A 24,144-nucleotide genomic window follows, 5' to 3' on the forward strand; every position below is an offset into this window, starting at 1 on the left:
AAATCTTTAAAAAAAAAAAAAAAACATAGGTATGTTATAGGTTGCTAAGGGTAAGGAAAAAAATAAAGCAGAAAAGTAGGATAGAGAATTATGTAAAGGGGGGGTTGCAATTTAAATAACCAAGGAAATGTCACTGTTTGAGTGACAGTTGAATAAAGAACTGAAAGAGATGAGGGGACAAAGTTATGCGTTTTTATAATGAAAAAGTAATCCAGGAAGATCTGGGGAGTAAATGCATAGCCCCTGAGGCAGAAGTGAGCCTGGTATGCTCAAGGAAGGGCTAGGAGATCATAGGAGTATGTTGAGGAGGAGGAAAGGGTGTTACAGATCTAGGGCTTTGAAGGCAATTGTAAAGTCTTTGGTTTTTGTTCTGAAAAAGCAAGGAAGCTATTTCTCCTTCAGACTCTTTTCCATTAAAAAATATCAGGCACCCCATTTTTACATACACAAGTTTTTAAAATTTTTGCTTTAAATTGTGGTATTGGGGTGCCTGGGTGTCTTAGTCAGTTCAGTGTCTGCCTTTGGCTCAGGTCATGATCTCAGGGTCCTGGGATGGAGACCTGCAATGCATGAGCCCCGCAGTGGATCAGGCTCCCTACTCAATGGGGATGCTGCTTTTCTCTCTCTCCCTCTGCTCCTCCCCCTGGCTCATGCTCTCTCTCTCCCTAAATAAATAAATAAAATCTTTAAAATAAATAATTTGTAGAGATCTACAATATAGATCCACAGTAAATGCAAAGACAGCTGGAACTGCAACTCTGAAATTTAACTTTTGCTGACAGTTCATCAGACATTTCACAAAGATTCTCTGTCCTCTCAACCCTATGGTAAACAGCAATGGAGGAAGAAAAATACAACTATAAAGTGAACCTAATTAACCTAACCTACCACCTGGCACCCTATTTAAGTCATTTTTGTCTTGAAGCTTCCACAAAGGGGGAAAAAGGAAATATTGGAGAAAGGAAATGGGGGAGGCAGGGAGCATGAGAAGAAAGAGGAGCCACTAACAACTAATTCAAGTGCCAATCTGACTATCCAAAAATACAATAAAATGCTAGGAATGTGTAATATTCCAGAAGTAGAACCCGTCACCTCCTTCTTCCCCAGTCTCCATGTGACCACCAACATCAGACAGAACTCAGGCTTCTCTATTTCAGTTAAGTCTATTTGAAAAAGATTTATACAAGAACATTCATCCAACTGGGATCTGAATTTAAATTTTCCCACACCAACAAAACACGACTCGGAAAGCGATCTGAACACCCACGCTCATAACAGCATTACTGACGTTGGCAAAGACAGGAAAACAACCTAAATGTCCATGGATGAATGAATGGATAAAGTTGTGTGTGGGGGGGGGGGGTGTATACATATAAAACACACATATAATGGAATATTAGTCAGCAATAAAAAAGGAGGAAATTCTACCATTTGTGACAACATGGATAGGCCTGGAAGGCATGTAAGTCAGAGAAAGACAAACAGTATACAATATCACTTATGTGTGGCATCTAAATAAACAAATGAAAAAACAAACGCCATGCTCATAGAAAAAGAGATCAGACTTGTCCTTACCAGAGGCAGAGGGTAAGGTGAGGGGGAACTGCAGTAAGGTGGACAAAAGGCACAAATTTTGTTATAAGTAAGTAAGTACGAGGGATGTAATGTACAACATGATGACTATGGGTTGCCACTGCTATGTGATTTATAGGAAAGTTGATAGAATAAATCCTGAGTTCTCATCACATAGACATTTTTTTTCTTTCCTTTTTTTTTCTTTTTGTTTCTATACAAGAACGATGGATATTAGCTGAACCTATTTCAACAATCATTTTACAAAATATGTAAATCAAACCATCACGCTGTGTGCCTGAAACATAAACAGTAATGTATGCCAACTACTTCTCAATAAACCTGGAAAACATGTGTCATCATTATCCAAGAACAATTCACTGAGTGAACGAATAATTATTCTGCGGAGTCACCAAAATAAGTAAGAGTTTTAAGAGGCTCAAGTGTGAGTTATGAGCCTAATGTAGGCCCAACTTTTAAGCTCCAGAAACATCTCCCTGTATGTTCCAACTCGGATCCCAGCACGACTTGAAACGCTTCAACACGTTTCCCTCCGTTTTTCCAGGGCTCCAAGGTAAACGGAAACCCAAGAAACACATGGAGCTAGTCACCCCCAAGCACTACAAGAGCTCAACAGTTCTTAGGTCCCACCACACAGGCCACAGGTGGCGCCAGCCCCCCCGCCCTCTGTCCCGTGCCCCCACTCCCCCGCTTCTCGCCTGCGCTCCCCGCACACACTCGGGGCGTCTCGGGCCTCGGGGCCGTCCTTCACGGTGGGTTCCGGCCCTGACCCACTATCCCCAGGCCCGGGTAGCTCCAGCGCGGGGAACCCGGGTCTGGGGGCCGCCGCCCGCCAGCCCGCGCGGCCGCCACGCCCCCTCCCCGCGGGCCGCCCGCGCCGCCCGCCCCCTTGGCCGGGAGGTGGCCTCACCTAACGCGCGGGCCGTAGCGGGGACGGCGCCCGCGTCTCCGCCCGCCGCCCGGGCCCACGGCCGCTCGGCTGCGGCTCGGCCCCGACGGCCGGCGGCGGCGCGCTTCTGGGGGCGGGCTCTTCTCGGCGGGGGTTTCCCCCGGACCCAGGCGGGGGAGCAGGGGGGACTGGGGCGGGGGAGGGGAAAGGGGCTTGGGAAGGAAGGGGGAGAGGGGGAAAAAAGGGGGGAACCAAACCCGGAAAGGGAGAAAAGGGGGGAGGGGGAAAATCAGAAGGGGAAGAAAGGCCCTGAGTCCGCCCCCCGCTGCGGCCTGCGCGCTACGTCACCACGTCCGGCGTAGTCGTCAGCGCGTCCTGCGCCCCGCGCGTCTCTGCTTCCCCTGTGTCTCTCTCGGCTGCTGCAGACGCCCCCTATCTAGGCACGCACTCGCTCCGACTACCCACACGTTCTCCTCCCCCGCGCACTTGCACGGGCCACCACACTCTATATGTCTCGCTCGCTCTGCGTTACTTGTGCCTCAAGCCAGCAACCCTGATCCACTGCGATCCCCTCAGTCCCCCTTAAGTCCATCAGGCCTGTCAGAGTCACCCAAGATTTAAACATAATACTAATTACTATAGAGTAATTTCAGTATACAGAGCACATTCAAAATAGCCTTACACGCAGGACGGTAACTCCTGTAATAAATATTTGTAGTATAATTGGACAAAGATCATGTGGTAGGTGGATGTCCATTTTTCCAGATGTAAAAATTTAATTCTATAAAAAGGTTTAAGTCCATCTTATTAAAATCACTTGCGGGACACCTGGGTGGCTCAGTTGGTTGGGCAGCTGCCTTCGGCTCAAGTCATGGTTCCAGCGTCCTGGGATTGAGTCCCACATCGGGCTCCTTGCTCGGCGGGGAGCCTGCTTCTCCCTCTGCCTCTGCCTGCCATTCTGTCTACCTGTGCTTGCTCTCCCTATCTCTCTCTGATAAATAAATAAAATCTTAAAAAAAAATAAATCACTTGCCAACTCCTTCCAAGATCTAGTTCTTTTCCTTAAGAGTCACTTGAGTTTGCAACTTCCCCCGTTCTGTCCGTTCTAGGCAGAATCAATTTAGTTATTGACCAGATGTATTTGGATCATTTACTCACTGCCTCCCTCAAAGAAGCACTGTAGTCTTACGTTGATAGAATTTGGCTATTAAATATTTGCTATGTTGCAAGAACTACAGGCAAAAAAATAAATAATTACAGTACAATGTAAGTGCTATAAATAGAGATATGTTCAATGTGCTGTGGAAACAAGGAGCAATTGGTTGTTAGAGGTAAGGGAGACTGAGTAAGCTACGGAGAAGTTATATGCTGTGTGCCTTAAATATACATGGTGATGTATGTCAGTAAATTCTCAATAGAATGGGGGAGAGAGGATTCCCACACTTTTAAACACTTATATTATAGATCAGGCACTGTGTGCGATGCTAGGAATATAATAATATAAGCAACAAAGATGGCCGGCTAAGTGACTGCACTGCAGACAGAAATTGTGGGCATGGCATCTAGGAAGGAAGAGTCCAGAAGGGCAAATACTGGTGGAGGTACTCTGGCCCACAAGCAAACCTGTGTAGCAGAAATAATAAACTTTTTTTTTTTTTTTAGATTTTATTTATTTGTTACAGAGAGAAATCACAAGTAGGCAGAGAGGCTGGCAGAGGGGGAGGGGGAAGCAGGCTCCCTGCTGAGCAAACAGCCCGATGTGGGGCTCCATCCTAGGACCCTGAGATCATGACCTGAGCCGAAGGCAGAGGCTTAACCCACTGAGCCACCCAGGTGCCCCAGAAATAATAAACTTTTGTTAAGCCCCTGCTCTGTGCCAGTCATTGTCAGTGCTTTACAAAATTATTTAAATCTCAAAACTGTGAAATAATCATTACAGATCTATAATCCCATATTCAAAGTCCATCGGGCCAGCCAAATTTCAGAATTCAGAAAATTCCAAGTTTTAGAAAGGTAAAATGATACACATACTGTATATTTTATAATACCTCCAGGGGTATCCCATAATCAAATAATTTGTATCTCTGGAATAAAAATGTGTAAATAGTCTCAGTACAATTTTTTAAAAGATCATAGATAACCTCCCCTCTGTTCAGGTCACCATGAGAGTTACAAAAAAACAAAGTGGACTATGGGGGTTTTTTGGATTTTGTAATCATGGGCAATCATTTTTACTATTTCTCCAATGAAGAAATGAAAGCACGAGAGGTCAAGTAACTTGCCTAGAGTCACACAGCTGATAAGAAGAAAGAGATAGAATTCTGACCAAGGTCATCTGATTTAAAAACCTATCCTCCTGGGGCACCTGAGTGGCTCAGTGGGTTAAGCCTCTGCTTTAGGCTCAGGTCATGATCTCAGGGTCCTGGGATTGAACCCCTCATCAGACTCTCTGCTCAGCTGGAAGCCTGCTTCCCCTTTTCTCTCTCTCTGCCTACTTGTGATCTCTGTCTGTCAAATAAATACATAAAATCTTTAAAACTAAATAAATAAAGTCTTTAAAAAAAAAAAAAAAAAGAACTATCCTCCTAACTCCACCCACCATCCCTGCTATGAGAGCCCAGGCCCTTCCCTGAAGAGCCACTGGTGAGGACCTTTGGAAAACCAGGGATTCTGAGAAATCTCAAAATTTCTTTTCCTAAGTAGAAGAATCCCCAAAGGGTGAGCAAATCTAGCTCTCAAGTCCTTTTCCCTCCTTCAGACTTCCCTCTGAGGAAGCAGAAGACCAGGCTTAGAACACTTACCTTCCTTTCCCTTAGCCTTCATACTGGCTACTTTTGAGCCGAGTGGAGTGGGGATGGGGGGAGGAGGTGTTGGTTAACAAAGGAGTCTGCATTATGAGCCTCTGGGAGGAAGAAAGGGAGCAGCGAGACTTTGAAAAGTACCTGGCAGAGGGAAATGAAACTCTCAACTATCTGCATGACAATGACATAAAGTGCCCTGCCAAGGACCCCTCTTGTTTGAGAGTCACTCTTTAACACTCTGTCTTAATACCTCTCATCTCTCCCTTTACCTCCAGGCTTCCCAGCAAGGCCTTTGATCTGAAGAGGAATTTCATCTCTAACCTTTGTCCCCAGGCCCGGCAGCTTACATGGGTAACCCACTGTCTCCCAACATTGGCCCAGGGACATTTCTTTCCCCAAACTAAACAACTCACATCCCCCACTCTGTACTTTCACTGACTATGTGTTGGAGCCTTCTGCCAAGTTCTACCTGTTACCAGCTTCATCTCTCAAGTCAGATGTTTGACTGCTCTATCCCCTGCACAAGGAGTCATGCCAGCTGGACACACTCTTCTTCCAGGGCCCCTGGCGGCCAGGTTGGAGTTGAGACCACAGCTGTTGAGATCCTGAGCCCCAGTTTTACGGCTCTGTCTCAACCATATCACTAAAAGAGGGCCTCCCCCAGCCATGATCTCTCCATTACTCCTGGCCTTCCTATTCCTGGCTCCGGCTACAGTGGCCATTCCCAGAGCTTCTGACAGCCAGTGTCCAGCATGTAAAGGACCCGCTGTGGACTTGGATCACCAGCGGGAGCTGCTTCTTGACCTGGCCAAGAGACGCATCTTGGACAAACTGCACCTCAGCCAGCGCCCGACACTGAACCGGCCTGTGTCCAGAGCTGCTCTGAGGACTGCGCTGCAGCGCCTCCATGGGCCCCCACAGAGGACGCTTCCAGAGGCTGATGGGGAACAGGAATATGAGATCATCAGCTTTGCTGACACAGGTGGGTTCCTGCTCTGTACATCTTCCCCCAAGGATAGAAAAGTCTCCTCCCTAGCCTAACCCCTGACTCCCTCCCCCAAACCCTCCCAACTCTTGCTTCCCAGTAATCTCCTAATCCCAGGCTCCCCCACCCCACCCCACCCCTGCTCTCTCTTATTTAAACTTGACCAATGGGCAGCAGGGAAGTGGGTAGATTTCACTTCTTTTGAGACTGCCTGCCTGCATCTCCTTTGGCTCCCCCAAATTTCCACAGGCTGTGGTGTGAGCTCATCCACTTCCTGGGCCTGGCCCCTGAGGCTGGGAGCTAGGGAGTCTGTCCTTTTTCCGGCCCCTGTCTCTCCCAACACTCAGATGCCTCATCTGAGTAAAGAGGGAAAATGTAAAACACCGGGACGATAGTACTCCTCCAGCCTACCCCTGCTCCCCCATCTTAATACCTTGGGTCCTCACATCAGAACAACATCAAAATGGGACTCAGAAAGATGGATAAAGGCAAGAAGATAGTTACTTGGGATACTTGGGATAGTTACAGGGAAAGTTACTTCCAGAGAGGAAAGAGAAGTTGGAGAATTTAGTGGGTAGCTGAAGGCCAAGAATTTGGAGACAGGACCCTAGGAACAGAACACAAAGTGATCTCTTTGGCCTCTGAGCTTCTTAGGAGCTCTTCCTTGGGTCTGGAAGGTCCTTCCCATTCCTGGCCCCTTTCCCTGGGTCAGCACCGACTCCCCTTTCCCTTCAAGAGCCAGCACTCCAATACTCAAAAAACCCACCCTGACATAAGGATGAGGGGCTTTCTCTCTGGCGGCTCCCCTAACCTCACCCAGAACGTGAATTCTGTGTGGAAATGACTGTTTCCAGGTTTTCTGTGAAGTCTGTCTTCCCATATATGTTGACCCCTTGAGGTCAGGATCTATCATTTATTCCTCATGTTATCACCAGAAGCTAGTGTATAGTAGAAATAACTAACACTTTTATCTATTTACATTATTCTAAGATTTTTTTTTTTAAGATTTTATTTATTTGACAGACAGAGATCACAAGTAAATGGAGAGGCAGGCAGAGAGAGAGAGAGAAGCAGGCTCCCTGCCGAGCAGAGAGGCTGATGCGGGACTTGATCCCAGGACCCCGAGATCATGACCTGAGCCGAAGGCAGCGGCTTAACCCACTGAGCCACCCAGGCGCCCCTCTAAGTTTTTTACATACACTAACTCCTTAAGATCCTTGCAACAACCCAGTGAGACAAGTATAATTGTTATCCTCATTTTAAAGATACTGAAACTGGGGCACCTGGGTGGCTCAGTGGTTTAAAGCCTCTGCCTTTGGCTCAGGTCATCTCAGGGTCCTGGAGTCGCGCCCCGCATGCCCCCCCCACCCCCCTGCATCGGGCTCTCTGCTCAGCAGGGAGACTGCTTCCCCTACCCCCTCTCTCCACCTCCCTCTGCCGGCCTCTCTGCCTACTTGTGATCTCTGTCTGTCAAATAAATAAATAAAATCTTTAATTTAAAAAAAAAGATACTGAAACTGTGGGGCACCAGGTGGCTCAGTCAGTTAAACATTCAACTCCTGATTTCAGCTCAGGTCATGATCTCAGAGTCATGAAATTGAACCCAGAGTTTCAAGTTCAGTGGGGATTCTGCTTGGGAATTCTATCCCTCTGCCCCCTCAGGTGCTCTAAATAAATGAGTCAATGAATGAATGAATCAATCAATCAATCTTTAAAAACAGTTACTGAGGGGCACCTGGGTGGCTCAGTGGGTTAAAGCTTCTGCTTTCAGCTCAGTTCATGATCCCAGGATCCTCAGATGGAGCCTCACATCGGGCTCTCTGCTCAGCGGGGAGCCTGCTTCCCTTCTCTCTCTCTGTCTGCCTCTCTGCCTACTTGTGATCTCTATCAAATAAATAAATAAAAATCTTAATAAAATAAATAAATTAAATAAAATAAAAGCAGTAATTGAAACTGAGGCACAAAGAGGTTAAGTACTTGGGGCACCTGACTGGCTCAGCTGGTAGAACATGCAACTTTTGATCTTGGGGTGGTGAGTTCAAACCCCACATTGGGCAAAGAGCTTATTTAAAAAAAAAAAAAAAAAGTTGAGTAATTCTTCAAGGTCATATGACTGGTAAGTGGTGGAGCAAGATAGCCTAGCTACCGAGTAGCTACAGAGTAGCTACACTACTCAGCATCTCATGAACATACTAGATATTCAATAAGCATTGGTTGTTTTAAACAACCAAACCATGCTGTAAGTCAGCTTGAATGCAGTGTAGAATCCCCAGTGATGTGTGAGACCCTATTGTAATTCAAAAGGGGGCTTCTGCCTATGACAAATATTTATTTATTTATTTGAGAGAGAGCAAGAGCAGAGCATAAACTTGAGTTGGGGGAGGGGTGAGAAGGAGGAAGAGGGAGATAGAGAAACTTAAGCAGGCTCCACGCCCAGCACAGAGCCCAATGCAAGGCTCCATCTCATGAACCTGAGATCATGACCTAAGAAAAAATCAAGTCAGATGCTTTTTTTTTTTTTAAAGATTTTATTTATTTATTTGACAGAGAGAGAGAGAGAGAGGGATCACAAGTAGGCAGAGAGGCAAGCGGGGGCGGGGGGGGGGGTGGCGAAGCAGGCTCCCTGCTGAACAGAGAGCCCGATGCACTGCTCGATCCCAGGACCCTGAGATCATGACCTGAGCTGAAGGTAGACCCTTAACCAAGTGAGCCACCCAGGCGCCCTGCCTATAAGAACACCAACTTTGGAGCCAGATAAGCCTGGGTTCAAATCCTTGCTCAGTTGCTTATTACTGTATGACCTGAGTTGTTAATAGTTTTCTCATTTGAAAAATGGGGATAGTGAGAGGGTAGTTGGGAGAATTAAATGAACTAATACAGGTAACGTTCTTAGAAGGTTAAGGTGGGAGAGAGCAAGAAATTGAAGGCTGAGCTCCTGCCATGAGGGTTGTAGTTGCTGGGAATAAATAATTAGAAGGTAAAACAGAATGAAATAATGCTAAAGGAGGGCGCATTGCTTGCTGGGCCAGGGATTATTCATCGGGCCTAGTGAGACAGGGAAGTCTTTCAGAAGATTGCAAATGGACTGGTGTTGTAGAATAAGTTTGGCTTCGATGGGTAGAAAACAGTAAACAACATTCTATACGGAGGGGGGAAATGTAAATAAAAGTCTGAAGGAGTAAATTGCATTTGGAATTGAAAAGTAGCTTGGACTGGATGAGTACAAGGTGGACAGATGAACACGAACCATGACTTCTTTAAACACCCAGATTCTGGGTTTTTGTTTTATTTTGTTTTTGTTTTTGTGCTTACACCTTTGTATCTCTGACAGCAGTTCCTGGCAACATTGTGGCAATAATGATGGCTACCTGGTATTTAGTATGCCTGTCTCATCTCACTTAATCTTCAATAACCACCCCACAAAGTGGAGTTTATCATTCCCATTGCAGAAAAGCAGACTGACACTCAAAGAAGATCATTTATATGGCCAAGGTCATATAGCTTGCAAGGGGCAGAATTCAAATACTGTTCTCTCTGACTTCAAAGTCTATACACTTTCCACATATTTGCTAATCAATGAATGAGTACAACATTCAGACTGAGGGGGCCCGATCTGAGATGACATCATGAGAATGACTGACACTTGGATTGTACCTTTTCTTTTTTTTTTTTTAATATTTTACTTATTTATTTGAGAGAGAGAGCACAAGCAGGGGGATCAGCAGAGGGAGTGGGCAGACTCCCTGCTGAGCACAGAGTCCAATGCAGGGCTCGATCTCGGGACCCTGGGATCATGACCTGACCTACGCTTAACTTACTGAGCCACCCAGGCACCCCTGGATTCTACCTTTTGCATTTGGATATGCTAGCTTGAAGTTTTTATTCCAATTTAAGCTATCATCCACACAATAGTGTGAAAGCAAGACCTGAGTATTGTTCTTGCTGGAAGTAAGAGAGCTGGGGGCTCTGGGGAAATGGGGGTGGGGGCTTCAGTAATGTACTGGAAGTGACTTATACGGGCTCATGAGAACAAATTATGAACATCTCCCAGCTCCGCATCCAGTGATGTCACATGAATAATTTGAAATTGGCCGTGGTGGGAGAATTTAAACCACAGAAATTGGCAAGCACTACGAATCGGGATTTATTTCCCTCTGGAATCCAGTTGCTAAACATTTACCAGCATACCACTGCCTGTGACCTAAAACTACAAGTTATCTGCCTCCCACACATCTAACATACAATGCTCACACAGGGACAGGGTCACCATAACAGATACTCCTGTTCAGTACGGGAGACGGGGAGTGGGGGACACAGACCAGTGACTGATCCATGAAAGTTCTGATATCCAGCCAGGCACATATCTCAAGTCTCCCCTAAATCCAGAATTCCCTTGGTTAGGGCTTAGTTCTACTTCTAGGATTTTTCTCGCTTCTTAAAGAGAGCCCACCAGTGTTCTCCTTGACTTCTAGAACTGTTTCAGCCCTTGGCTCCACCCTCTGAGGTGTCTTTCCTTTTAAATTGGAAATAACGGGTGTCTGTGGCTGAGCGGTTTTCTCAGCCTGCTTCCAGGCCAAAGAGATTGGGGGCCCAGAGACCTCTTTTCACTTTGAATCATCTCTGGCCCTTTTAGTCCAAACTTGTGCTGCTTTTGCTACTAAAATTCTCTGTAAAACCCTGTGGGTCTTCTAAATAACAAATTGTAATCTACTCAGTTAGACAAAAAGGCACTCAACTTGGTATCAAGACAGACCCCTCTTTAGGTTGCAAGTCAAAGTGTTATGGACTGATAGATACTCTTAAGATTCTTAGAAACCCTTTTGTCTAGTTGACAGGATCTATAGAACATCATCTTAATTTTTTTTTTAGTTTTTGACAAAGTGTTAGATCTTAACAAAAGGTCTTATAGTTGTCCCATTATTAAATGTTTTGATCTTCACTCTGAGGCCATATATTACTGGCAATTCCCTGGATTTGATTTTTGCCTCAAGATCATTTCTTACTTTAAGAATCTTTTGCCAGACAAAGAGGTGAGGAATGAAAAAATATCTTATTGTTCAATCTAGCAAGTCCTGTTGGAAATATTTTCTCTAAATTCTGCTTGAAAATTGAACAGTTCCTTTTTTAGTTCATCTCACTCCTGAAATGCCTTATCATAGGCAGCTAAAATAAGCCAATTGGCACTTTCAGCATTCTGCCTGGAAATATCTTTAGCTAAATTCACAACTTTGTTAGATGCCATTTCTAGCTTCCAAGTTACCACAGATGATAGCCAATACATAACACAGGTTCCCCTTTCTCCAGGATCTGATAGCAATTTCTTCACTGCTCTTCCTACCTTCACTAACAGTCTCCTCACCATCCTTCCAATCTCTGCCTGCCACCCAGTCCCAAGGCCAAGGCTACAAATTTTACGTCTTTGCTATGGAGCACCCAAGCACTCTGTTACTTATTTCTGTTTCAGTTACCTATTAATATAACTAATCGGCACAAACATAGAGGCTTAAAACAAGAAATTCGATATTTCTGATGATTTTTGTGCTTTGACTGGACTTATCTGGACAGTTTTTTATGTCCATCTGAGGAGTAGCTGAGAGCACTGAGGTAACTGCCTTCAATCAGGAGCTTAGATGGGGCTAGAACATCTAAGATGGTCTCTTATCCTCAAAGTCTCTCTCCACATGGCTCCTCATCATCCATTAGTCTAGCCCAAGTTTCTTTAAAACATGGTAACTGGCTTCCATAAGGGTGAAACATCATTATGTAAGTACTTATCAAGTGTCTGCTTGCACTGTGGTTGCCTATGTCTCATTGGCCAAGTCAAGTCACATAACCATGCCCAGACAATATGGAAAGGTATGGCACAAAGCCATCAATATTGGGAGGTGTTCTTCACTGGGGGCCAACAATGTAATAATCTACCATAGCCCCTGATGTTTATTTGTTCTGCCTTCCATAACTAGGGTAACTTAAGAAATTCTAATGGTAGGGGCACCTCGGTGGCACAGTTGGTTAATTGTTGAACTCAGGTTGTAATCTCAGGATCATGAGATTGAGCCCTGCGTCTGACGCCATGCTCAACATAAAGTCTACTTAGGAGTTTCTCTCCCTCTTCCTCTGCCCCTCCTGCTTGTGCTCTCTCTCTTTGTCTCTGTCTCTAAAATAAATGAGCAAATCTTTAAAAGAGAGAGAGATTCTAATGGTGGGGTGCTTAGTGACATAACAAGATAAGTTGAGCCAATCAGACTTTTCATCAAGGATTTGGAAATTGGGACACTGGAAGATTATGTCACTTTAGTTTAAAGGAGCTGAGTAAAACATTCTGTAGACTCAGGAACTGGGGCCACCATTTTAGGACCTGAAGAAACTGTCAAGCAGAAGAAGTAGATCCACAGGAAGAGAAGAATGGAATAGACTTATTTAGAGACATCAAGATGGGAGACATCATGTTGAGTTTGAAAGCTGTCAAGAGCAGCGTTATTCCTGACTTTCCAATTCACACGAAGCCTAGTTGAACTTTCTGTTCATTCAGCAATTGTTTATTGAGCTTATTATGTACTAGGTACTAGAGAAACTGGTAAACCGTACAGGCATAATCTCTACCTTCATGGAGTTTACGTTCTAGATGGAGGGGTAGCGGGGAGGAGAAGAGGGGAGGGGAAGCACATAGTAAACAAATGAACAAAAAAACAAGATGACTACAGAGAGTCATAGCAGCTATAAAAATAGTTAAGCAGGATGATGCGTTAGAGAGACAGAGGTGGAATTAAAGGCTGCTTTAGATAGATTTGTCAGAGAAACCTCCACAAGAAGGAGACATTTGAGCTGAATGCCAAAAAGAAGCCAGTCAATCAAAGATCTTGGAAAGACATTTCAGACAGGGGGAAGCACAAGTGCAAAAGCCATGAGGTGAGTCCATGTTTAGTGAGTTCAAGGAGCAGAAAAAAGACAGTATGGGTAGAATATAGTCATTAGATGGCAGAATGCCTAATCATACAAGTTTTCTGTGTTAAGAGGCTTAGATTTTATTCAAATAGCAATGGGAAGCCTTTGAAGAGTCTGAAGCTGAAGAGATTAAGCTGATCAGACTTACGTAATAAAATGCACTCTGGCTGATGTAGAGAGAACGGTTTGGAGGACAAGAGTGGACCACTTGGGAAGGTATTGTTATAATTCAAGAAAAAGGTGATTGTGGGTTGAACTAATATGTAGTAAAGGAGACAGGTATAAGTGAAATTATTTTATGAACTGGAGATAGAGTTGGCAGATCTTGCAGATAATTTTATTTTTTTATTTTTTAGAAGATTTTATTTATTTATTTTGAGAGAGTATGCACAAGCGGAGGGGAGGGGCAGAGGCAGAGGGAGAGGAAGAATCTCAAGCAGACTTCATGCTGAGCATGGATCCCAATGCAGGACTCCATCTCATGACCCTGAGGTCATAACATGAGCTGAAATCAAGAGTCAGATGCTTAACCAGCTGAGCCTCCCAGATGCCCCAGATCTTGCAGGTAATTTTAAAGTGGGGGATGATGGGGCACCGGGGTGGCTCAGTGGGTTAAGCCGCTGCCTTCGGCTCAGGTGATGATCTCAGGGTCCTGGGATCGAGTCCCGCATCAGGCTCTCTGCTCAGCAGGGAGCCTGCTTCCTCCTCTCTCTCTCTCTCTGCCTGCCTCTCTGCCTACTTGTGATCTCTCTCTGTCAAATAAATAAATAAATAAATAAATAAAATCTTTTAAATAAATAAATAAATAAAGTGGGGGATGAGGGTAATCAAGGTTTTGGCTTAAGCAATGCATTTATAGGGAATTGGGTTGGAGAAGGAATAGGTTTGGGTTGGGGAGATAAATCTAGAGTTTATCTGTGAACATGAAAATTTTGAGATATCACTAGATAACCAAATAGAATATCAGCTCAGCAGCTGGAAATAGAAGCCCTGAGGATCAGGGAGAGGTCAGGGCCAGGGATATATATATTTGGGAGTCATCAGCATACAGATGGAATAGAAAGCCATGGGAACTGACGATAGCCTTCTAGAAATGAATATACAGAGTGAAAAGAAGGGAGTTCAGAATCTTCAACATACAGAGGTCAGGCAGAGGAAGAGGAGCTGTCAACAAGAGACTAAGATAAAGTGGCCAGAGTCACAAAAACCGAGAGAAGGAAATATTTCAAGGAGGGAATGATAAATGTGTCAAACACTGCTTAAAGATCAAATAAGATGAATATAAAGAGGTGAAACCATTGGAATCGGCAATATGGAAAGAGTTGGTGATCCTGACAAGAGCAGTTTCAGTGGAGTGGAGGGAACAGAAACCCAATTAAGGTGTTTCGGTAGGGGCAGGAGAAGGATGAAGAGAGAAAATTGGAGAAGAGTAATAGTGACAGGAGACATACATAGATTCATTGTGGTGAAAGACTGGATATGGGCAGTGAGAGGGTGCTCACAGAGTTTCTAGTGGTGATAAGGAAGGTAGTGGTGCCCCCAATTCTAAGAACAGAAAGAGGGGCGGATAGCAAGGAAAAGGATTTCCACTTAGGAAAAAATTGATTTGAATGTGCCGGCAGGACATTCATGTGACAAAATTAAGTAGTTAGAAATTTACACCTGAAGCTTGTTGATTTCCAGATCTATATGTCCAGTCCAGAGGTGCAAAATGGTCTGGACTAGACATCCAGATTTGGGAATCACTGCCATAGAAAGTGTGTTGGCTGACCATGAGTGTGGGTAAGAACTCCTTTCAGTGTAGAGCAAAAGGAAATGAAGGTCAGAGACAAACTTTGGAGAACTCTTGCACTGAATGGAAGGCCAGAGAAAGAAAAGCCAACAAAGAAAATCAAGGAATAATCATAAGAGTTGTGTCATAGAAGCCAAGAAAGAGAAGATTTTCAAGAAAAAAAGGGTGGTCAACAATACCGAGGGCTGCAGAGTTCCAGTATGCTGAGAATAACAAGGTAGCTGATAGAATTGACACTCAGAAGGCCATGGTGACTGGGGCTTCTTGTGTTCACAGGCCTCTCCAACATCAACCAAACTCGTCTTGATTTCCACTTCTCCTCTGACAGAACTGCTAGTGGCATGGAGATCCAGCAGGCCAGCCTCATGTTCTTTGTACAGATCCCTCCCAATACCACCTGGACTCTGAAGCTGAGGATCCTTGTGGTAGGCTTACGTGACACCAACCTCACCTTGGCCACTTGGCACCAGCTGGAGGTGGATGCCAGTGGCTGGCAGCGGCTCTTTCTGGGGCCTGAAGCTCAGGCTGCCTGTAGTCAAGGCCACTTGACCCTGGAGCTGGTGCCTGAAAGCCAGGGAGCCCAGAGCTCCATCATACTGGGTGAGGCTGCCCATAGGCCTTTTGTGACAGCCAAGGTCAAAGTTGGGGGCAAGCACCGGCTTCACCGGCGAGGAATCAACTGTCAGGGTGGGTCCAGGATGTGTTGTCGGCAAGAGTTCTTTGTGGACTTCCGTGAGATTGGCTGGCACGACTGGATCATTCAGCCCGAGGGCTATGCAATGAACTTCTGCACGGGGCAGTGCCCACTGCACGTGGCAGGCATGCCCGGCATTGCCGCCTCCTTCCACACCGCAGTGCTCAACCTCCTCAAGGCCAACACGGCATCAGGGACTGCGGGAGGGGGCTCATGCTGTGTGCCCACGGCCCGGCGCCCCCTGTCTCTGCTCTACTATGACAGGGACAGCAACATTGTCAAGACTGACATACCTGACATGGTGGTTGAGGCCTGTGGCTGTAGTTAGTCCGCGTGTGGATGGGCAGCCCAAGGTGGGAGTAAGCAAACATGCCCTCACAGAGGTACCGTTCCTGGAGAGGAGGGAATGACCCCATTACTGCTTCTGTCCAGAAGGAGGACTCCCTCTTCCTGGGAAAACTGTGGAAATTATCCCATCTGTGGCTTGAGGAGATCTTCATCTAAGGAGAGTCACTGTACCATCTTCGTGACCACCAGTTTCTCTCCTAGGGCACAGTCTATCCAGCAAGCCTCCCAGGCTCAAGTGCCACCCCAGGGACTCTGATCCCATCTGCAACCGTGAGCAGTGCCATCTAGATCCCAGGCAAAGCCATCCATAGCCCATCCTTAATCCATCCCATAATCCGCGGTACTTCCCTGCTCTTCCCACTTGATGGCGGTCACTCCAGGAGGAGTTGACCCAGCTCCTTCCCCTGATTTTCTGGATTACCAGAGAGCTCCTTTCTTAGATTCACTGAAGATTAGATCCCTGCTGTCCAAAGTTACTCTTCCCTGTATTTCGAGCCCCTTATTGGCCCTGGTGGGTTGCTAAGGCTCTCTTGGCACACCCTCATCCATTCTTTGTCCTTCTCTGCTCCACTCTATGCCCTTAAGGGCTGACTCACCTCAGCTTCTTTGGTCCCTGGCTTCCTGCTGAATTTGGCTAAGGGCTGACACAAGCAGGAGATCAAAGGATAAGGGGAGATAGAGGTCAGGATATTTCTTATTCCTGTTCCCTCTGCCTAGGTGCCATGTATCTGTGTGACTGTGGTTGTGGTCTGTCCCTACAGCTCCTATCTGGCTCCCCCTGGCCCTAGTTCTACCTAGATTCTGATATCACTGCTTCCGCACTAGGGGCTTATAAGGGCTTTCCACTCTTGCTAGTCTCTGGGAGCCTCAACATTCATCCTTCATTCTCTTAACCCTGCCTCCACATCCATAAATAAGGTCTTCATTAAGTCTTCTTAGTGATGCAAACACAGACAACTGAATGGTTCTTTTGTCTCTTGCCGGGACCCTGGCTGAAACCGAGGATGACCCAGTGTCTACCCACCTGGCCCACTTCTGCTCTCTCTCACCCAGGCTCCTCAGGGCCGAGCTATTATGTCTATCCCACATTTCATGCCTCTTCCTTTCCTAGGCTTCCTCCTCTTCTTTCTTAGGCCTCCTCCTCTGCCCCAGAACCATCTTTGCTGGTCTTAGAACCAATAAAGACAGGTTTTATCTGCTCTTCTTTTCCCTCCATACTCACTCTAAGAGATGAAACAGATCATTGCTCAGTCAGCAAGTAGGCTGACATCCTAGGAGCACACATGTTGGGGGAGGCAGAGGCAGGGCTCAGAGTTGGCTGGTGGCTTTCCCTCACTGACCCCCAGGCCTCCATCCAGGAGACCTGCCCAGAAGCTGGAACTGGCCAAGAGTCACTTGCATAGGACAGGGAGAAGAAAAAGAAGGCATGGAATGAGGAGGGGCGGTATTTGCTCTGAGACTCGGTCCCCTCTAGACCTTTGCCCTTCTTTCCCCATCATCCCCTCCCTTTGGTTGGACAGCCCTGAACCATGGGGTCGATATTGTCTGCAGCCCAAGGCCGAGTTTGCGCAAAACCCACGTGTCCTTTGGGTAACATGATGTCTGTGTTTGCTCAGTGTATAGCTCCCTCCTCCCAGGGTCTGAGGTCCCTGGAAGAGGAACCATAGAGGAGAAAGTCTGAAGGGGGTCTTCTTAGGCGACCTGCATATCTGAGACGTGGGACTTCCTGAACAACCCACAGAAGTCATGCCACCTTTGCCTGGAGATCTTCATCTAAGGAGAACATCTAAGGAAGTCTTCTGTGCCCCTTCCTCCCCCTCCCACGGTGTCTCCTCTCCTTACAAGCCACCTCTTCCCTAGATCTGACCTCTCTCCCTCCAACTCCAGCTTCAGTCCCCAGGGCCAAGATTAAGGTGAGGTGAAGTAAGGCAGTCACTTTGGGGGACAAATTATAAGGGGATGCCAAGAAATTCATCAACTGAGATAAATAATATCTCAATGCTATGTTTTTAAAGCAGCAAAATGAATGCCAAAAAGATCCATCATGAGCAAAACAACAAATTTTAAAATAAACACAGAATCAGTATTAACTCTTTTTCTTTTTGGCTCTGCCTGTTGTAAAAGGGAAAGAGTGGGTCTGTCTTCTTCCAAACCTTGGCTTCCAGAGCCTCTTGGCCCCTAACTCTAGACTGTGTCAGGCTTCTCTCATGTGGGCAAGATAACCACTCGGGCTTCTTCTCCCTTCTTACCCGTCCCCCGAGCCTGTCCCTCCCCCCCAGCACCCAACCAGGTTGGTAGGGCGGGCCTGTGAGGCAGATGGCTGGGGTATTTATAACCTGGGAGAACTTCTTGGGGAAAGTGACTAAGATGCTAAGAGCATATTTATAGCTGGGTTCTGACGTAAGTGTCAGTGGGGAGGTAGGGCCAGGCCAGGCACAGCAACAAGAGGGTAGGAAGAGCCGAAAATTGGGGGCACCTGATAGAGGGTAGGGGAGAAGAGGAGTCAGTGACTCCTGAAAGCACTTGATGCTGCTTCCCTTGACTCTGTCTCCTGGCCCCAACAGATAAGCTCTCTGAGACACCACTATGGGCAGAAACTTCTTTGCAGTTTGATGTTCCAGACCCCAGGGGTAGAGGACTCCTTCTCACCAGCCTCAATCAACAGAGAGGTTGCTCAGAACGGGGAAGGAGAGGACTGGACAGAGAACTTGAATATGTTTCCGCCTGGGGAAAAATGTAGGAAGGACAGGAGGGTTTAAAAGTCTCCTTGTCTCTTCTCTACCCCAGCGTCCCCCGCCCCCCAGCACACAGTGCCCTGGGTTTCTAGGACGTGCCTGTCACCTGTCATCAAGCTCCATCGCCACGTGTCAATGGGACGAGGTCTAAAACCAAAGGTAGCGGTGATTTGGGGCCTGACAACAGCTCTGCTCTTTGGTAGTGGCGAGAGGGGAGAGCACGGGGACTGGCTTCTCTGTTTTCTGTGGGAGAGGCAGGGTTCCCAGAGGGAGAGGTTGGAAAGCCCTGTGCCGCTCCCCACTCCTCAGAGCAGCCCATTCCCTGCTGGTCAGCACTAAGCCAGCGGCTGTCCAGTGGCGCTACACTGCCACATGCTGGACACCGCCAGTACTGATCCCCAGTCCCCAAAGCGCCACCTTTCTCCCCCTGGTGCCAGATCTGGGAGTCTCTTGGCAGCCCCCCCACTGGCTACACAGGTGGGAGCTTAATAAGATGGAGTCGCGGCCTGTGTCCAAATCACAGTCTTCTAGCTTCTTGAAGAAACTGCGGGCATAAGGAGAAAGGACAGCATTAAGTCTACCATCTTAAGTTCAAGGTGGAGGGGCCATGGCCTTCCCATTTTGTCAGTGAGGAAGGGCTGGGATTGGAGCTAATGTCACCCCACTTATCTTGCTTTGCTCTTCAAAGTCCTTAAACCTCCCATGTCCTGCCCCCTTTCATGGAGGCCTCCAGCCACTCCTAGGATGTCCCGAATTTACGTAACTCTCACAGTCCCCTTAAAGAGACCCCGTATGTAGGTATGGGTGCTCCCAAGTCCCGCGCCCTTCTGCCAACCTTGCTAGACTGTGTCCTGCTGTAAGACTGCATCCCTGCCGCCCCTACCTCTCTGGGTTTCCCCCGACATCATAGGAACACGCCCTCCCTACCCCCACCACGCTCCAGCCCTCCTCCACGCCGTGCTCCAGTCCAGCTGGACTCTGGGCAGCCAGCATAAGCAGGGTCAGGAGGTGACTTCTGTGCCCCGTGGCACTGCCACCTTGGCCTGGGCAGGAGGACTCCGTTCCTCTCCCCCCGTCCCAACCCCATTGCTAGGAAGAGAGAGACCAGAGTTCTTCAGGCCCAGAGACCATGGAGAAATGACCAGTGGAACTAACAGCTTCCTCTAAGAACTGCTGCAGCAAAGGTGTCTGGGTAAGCTAGAACAACTAGAGGTATGGGGGGGAAATTGCCCTCCCCACCTTGCCCCTATGAGTCCCTCCCCCGAGCCCCAGACCTTGGGGACTGAGCATGTGAAATCATTCTCTTTCTTGCATCATGCGTGTTAACACTGCACCCCCACCCCCTTACCCATACCTCAAACTCAATGACCAGGCCAGATGGTGAAACCCGAGCTCCCCGGGGGTGGAGGGGGACCTCCGCCCCCTGCAGGGCCCTGATGGGCAGTACAGCCAGCCAATCCCGGGGCTCAGAGGGTAGGTCAGCTGGCTGACCACTAAGTGAGGGAGCCCCGGGTTGTGGCTCTAAAGAGGCCCCAGTCAGCTGTGAGGGTCAAACTGGCAGACTGCGCTAAACACAGCCACCCATAGGACCATCCACATACTGCCTTCCTGAGTCCCAGGCAATAGAAGGCAGGTGGCTCTACCCTTGGCCGAGGCTAGGTGTGGCACAGCCGCTGCTGCCCCTGTGCCCTCATTGGCTTCCACGCAATTAGATCAACAGAAGGAGCACCTGCCATCCGAGGCTCCCGACCCAACCCAGGGCCATTCACCGGGAGCATGGGGCTCCCTGATGTCCAGCCCCAGCTGGTGCTGCTGTGGGCACTGGTGTGGGCACAGGGGGCAGGATCTGTATGTCCCTCCTGTGGAGGTCCCATGCTGGTGCCCCAGGCAGAACGCGCTTTGGTACTGGAGCTAGCCAAGCAGCAGATCTTGGAGGGGCTGCACATGACCAGTCGTCCCAGAATAACTCACCCTCCACCCCAGGCAGCGCTGGCCAGAGCCCTCCGGAGACTGCAGCCAGGAAGTGTGGCTCCTGCAAAAGGGGAGGAGGTCATCAGCTTTGCTACCATCACAGGTGGGTGAGGGAGGGGCAGGCAGAGAGCAGACAGGGAGAGGGAAGCGGAAGGGGAGACCGACAGAAAAGGCAGGGTGTGGGAGGAGGAGGAGTTGACTGGTTATGCAGGACGGAGCACACAAGGCAGTCCCTGTGTCTTCTAAAGGGGCTCAGGAAAGCAGCGGGCGGGGGTGGCAGGAGTCTCAGAGGAGAGCTCATCGCTGCTCACATTCCTCCATCCCTTCTCCATCTCTCCGGCAGATTCCTCCGCTTCACCCTGCAGCTCCGTGCTCACCTTCCACCTGTCCACAGCTCAGTCCCACCACCTGTACCATGCTCGCCTTTGGCTGCACGTGCTCCCCACCCTTCCTGGCACGCTTTCCTTGAGGATCTTCCAATGGAGCCCAAGGAGCAGGCACCCAGGGTCCCGCAAACTCCTGGCTGAGCACCAGATGACAGCCCCGGGCTGGCATGCCCTCACTCTGCCCCCTAGTGGCTTGAGGGCCGAGGAGTCCACCGTCCTGAAGCTCCAACTGAACTGCGGACGCCTAGAAGGCAACGCCACCTCTGCCCAGCAGCCTCTGCGGCTCCTGGACACGGCGGGAGACCAGCGGCCCTTCCTGGAGCTTAAGATCCGGCCCAATGAGCCTGGAGCAGGCCGGGCCAGGAGGAGGACCCCCACCTGTGAGCCTGAGACCCCCTTATGCTGCCGGCGAGACCACTATGTAGACTTCCAGGAACTAGGATGGCGGGACTGGATCCTGCAGCCCGAGGGGTACAAGCTGAATTACTGCAGTGGACAGTGCCCCCCACACCTGGCTGGCAGCCCTGGCATTGCTGCCTCCTTCCATTCGGCTGTCTTCAGCCTCCTCAAGGCCAACAACCCTTGGCCCTTGGGTACTTCCTGCTGTGTCCCTACTGCCCGAAGGCCTCTGTCTCTCCTCTACCTGGACCGGGATGGCAATGTGGTCAAGACAGATGTGCCAGATATGGTGGTAGAAGCCTGTGGCTGCAGCTAGCGAGAGGACCTGGGGATTTGGAGTAAAGAGATCGGTTAGGGGTTCCCAGGCAGAGGGCGTCTGTGGCGGGAGACATTAGATTCCTGATCCACACCCCCACCTAACAGGCTGGTGGTCAGATGACCAGGGTGATTCCTAGGGGACCCAAATGGGCACTTGTTTGTCCAGACTCTTGCCTATTCCAGGCTAGCTGATGTGTAGGGAGATGGGGAAAGTGTGTTCTCTAAAGGAGTCTCCCCAGAAAGCACGGTTTCCTACCCTAAGCCCTCTGAGAAGGCGGCAGAGGTGAGGGAGGAGTGGAGGAAAGGAGAAGGCAGAGAAAAATTAGTTAGTCTCTCACAAGAAAAGAAAGTCCTCAAGTGAGGGAAGCAGGCTTGGGACAGGGGAAGCAGGCATGTCCAGGCTAGGAACTATGGAAGAGCTTCCAGGGAGGGTCAAGAAGGAGATGGGCAAGGGGCTAAGAGGAAGTAGGTTAGGAGAGCCCAAGAAATGGGAGCTGGGTGAGAGGGGTACTGAGCCTAAGAAGTTCCCTGGTTTTTCCCAGTTTTGGAGACAGGACCCACGAGGGAGACAAATGTTTATATATTCCTAATTAAAAATAAGGGGGAAAATCAACAAGTATGAGTCATAAAGAAGTGCTGGGGTGATAGTCCGGAGGAATAGTTTTCAAGGTGAGGTCTGAGGACCTCGGGAGGTCCCTGAGACCCCTTTCAGGAGTGTTCACAAGGTCAAAACTATTTTCATAATACTAAGATGGTATTTGCCTTTTTTATTTTCATTATCTCAAAAGTATACAGTGGAGTTTTCCAGAAGCTATGTGGCATGTGATTACATCATCTTTTTGACATCACTGTTGATGGGATATGTGCTTGTATATTGTGTTACAAACTGTTTTCAGTTTTAATTTCTAAAATAGTAAATTGACATGAACCACATAAACAAAAATTCAATAAATTTTAAGAGTGTAAAGGCAGGGTGACTGGGTGGCCCAGCGGGTAGAGCATTTGACTCTTAATCTCAGGATTCTTAGTTCAAGCCCACTTTGGGCAGGGAGCTTATTAAAAAAAAAAAAAAAAAAAAAGGCACCTGGGTGGCTCAGTCAGTTAGGTGTCTGCATTTGGCTCAGGTCATGATCTTGGGATCCTGGGATGGAGCTGGACATTGCACTGGGCTCCCTGCTTGGTGGGGAGTCGGTTTCTCCCTCCTCTGCCCCTCCCCCCTGCTCTTGCGCTCACAGAATCACTAATCTGGAGACCTGGGTGAGGAGGAAAAACCAGTCTGCTTTAAAAGAGCTTCTCTGAAAAGAAAGGGCAAATGGCTGGGACAGGACCACTGGTCTTGCCTGACCTTCTGGGTATAATTGGTGTCCAGGCCAAAGTCATATGGGGGAGAGAGGGTCAACTAGGACTCCTTACTGTTCCTCTACAATTACTACCCATATTGGTAGGGCCTCAGACCTCTTCCTAATTTCACCTTTTCACCTTTTCCCCTTAGTTAACCTACTAACTCTCCAGGCCCGAGGAGGTGGTTCTTGGAAGCAGAGCTAGGATGGGAGAGGCCTGTCTTCCTAGCAGAGCTAGGAAGAGGAGGGGACTCCTTTTCCTCACATTTTTTCTCCCCTTTCTCATAAAGATCAAATGGACTGAAATAGCTGCCCCTTCCCCTGCATCCACAAATCCGAAGGGGCAAGGCACTCCCCTCTCAGACACTACCGTTCTGTACTAGCAGCCTCTTCTAGTGAGGCTTTCCGTTTCTTTGGGCTCATGCAACCCCCTTCTTGGGCTCCTAACTGGGCTTTGGTGTGGTGACCCTTAAAGCCTCCTACTTCAGCTCCCAGGGCCGTCTCTGGGAGACTCCGAGCGTGTCATGTGCCAGAACGGCCAGCAGAGGGAGCAGACAGCCTGGAATTGCAGACAGCGGGCGGCACCAAGGTGCAGAGGTGCCCGCATTCTCCAGAACTTAAGAGATGAAGGAGAGCGGGGGTTCTCCGCGGAACAGTGCTTCTTTTCGGTCGCGTCCCAAGGTTCCTTAGTAACCTTGTGAACCGCATACTCTGCACCCAGAGCCTCAGCCACGGCTCGTCTCTTGTATGCGCTATAGACCCTTCACTTCTAAGTCAACTCTGTTCCAGTCCTCTTTGCACCAAACCCCAAATCTGTCCTAACCCCTTCATGTTCCACTGAAAGAGTGAGGCCAGCAGTGATATACTAAAGGATGGCGGAATGCTCAGAGAGCCCCAACCAAAATCAACGACGCTACCTCCAATAATATCTTTCTCGGATGAACGTCT

At 48.2% G+C, this 24,144-nt stretch overlaps 3 protein-coding genes across 29 annotated transcripts in view; 2 read left to right on the forward strand and 1 right to left on the reverse strand.

Moving 5' to 3' along the window:
- Positions 1-2,822, reverse strand: part of R3HDM2 (R3H domain containing 2) — a 163,185-nt gene extending 160,363 nt beyond the window's left edge. For 6 of the 26 annotated variants that reach the window (XR_004287010.1, XR_004287004.1, XR_004287011.1 and 3 more), the window contains exon 1: positions 2,504-2,821. The gene's annotated coding sequence lies outside the window, so the exon portion shown is untranslated. Of the gene's footprint in view, positions 1-2,503 lie in introns of all 26 variants that reach the window. The other 20 variants (XR_004287005.1, XR_004287009.1, XR_004287008.1 and 17 more) reach the window with 7 other exon arrangements.
- Positions 1,928-20,808, forward strand: INHBC (inhibin subunit beta C). 2 transcript variants are annotated; one of them, XM_032348742.1, is made up of 4 exons: positions 1,928-2,146; positions 5,559-6,265; positions 15,282-19,974; positions 20,766-20,808. In XM_032348742.1, exons 2-3 carry the CDS (start codon positions 5,950-5,952, stop codon positions 16,025-16,027), a joined length of 1,062 nt encoding a protein of 353 aa, XP_032204633.1. In that variant the 5' UTR covers positions 1,928-2,146; positions 5,559-5,949; the 3' UTR covers positions 16,028-19,974; positions 20,766-20,808. The 2 variants fall into 2 exon arrangements, with proteins under 2 accessions (XP_032204633.1, XP_032204635.1); XM_032348744.1 differs by lacking the exon at positions 1,928-2,146 and adding an exon at positions 5,134-5,200.
- Positions 19,985-22,867, forward strand: INHBE (inhibin subunit beta E). Its single transcript, XM_032348745.1, has 2 exons — positions 19,985-20,856; positions 21,097-22,867. Exons 1-2 carry the CDS (start codon positions 20,559-20,561, stop codon positions 21,852-21,854), a joined length of 1,056 nt encoding a protein of 351 aa, XP_032204636.1. The 5' UTR covers positions 19,985-20,558; the 3' UTR covers positions 21,855-22,867.
- Positions 22,868-24,144: the final 1,277 nt, after the last annotated feature.

Source organism: Mustela erminea, chromosome 6, assembly GCF_009829155.1.
Source record: "Mustela erminea isolate mMusErm1 chromosome 6, mMusErm1.Pri, whole genome shotgun sequence".
In the NCBI taxonomy this organism is placed as follows: Eukaryota; Metazoa; Chordata; class Mammalia; order Carnivora; family Mustelidae; genus Mustela; species Mustela erminea.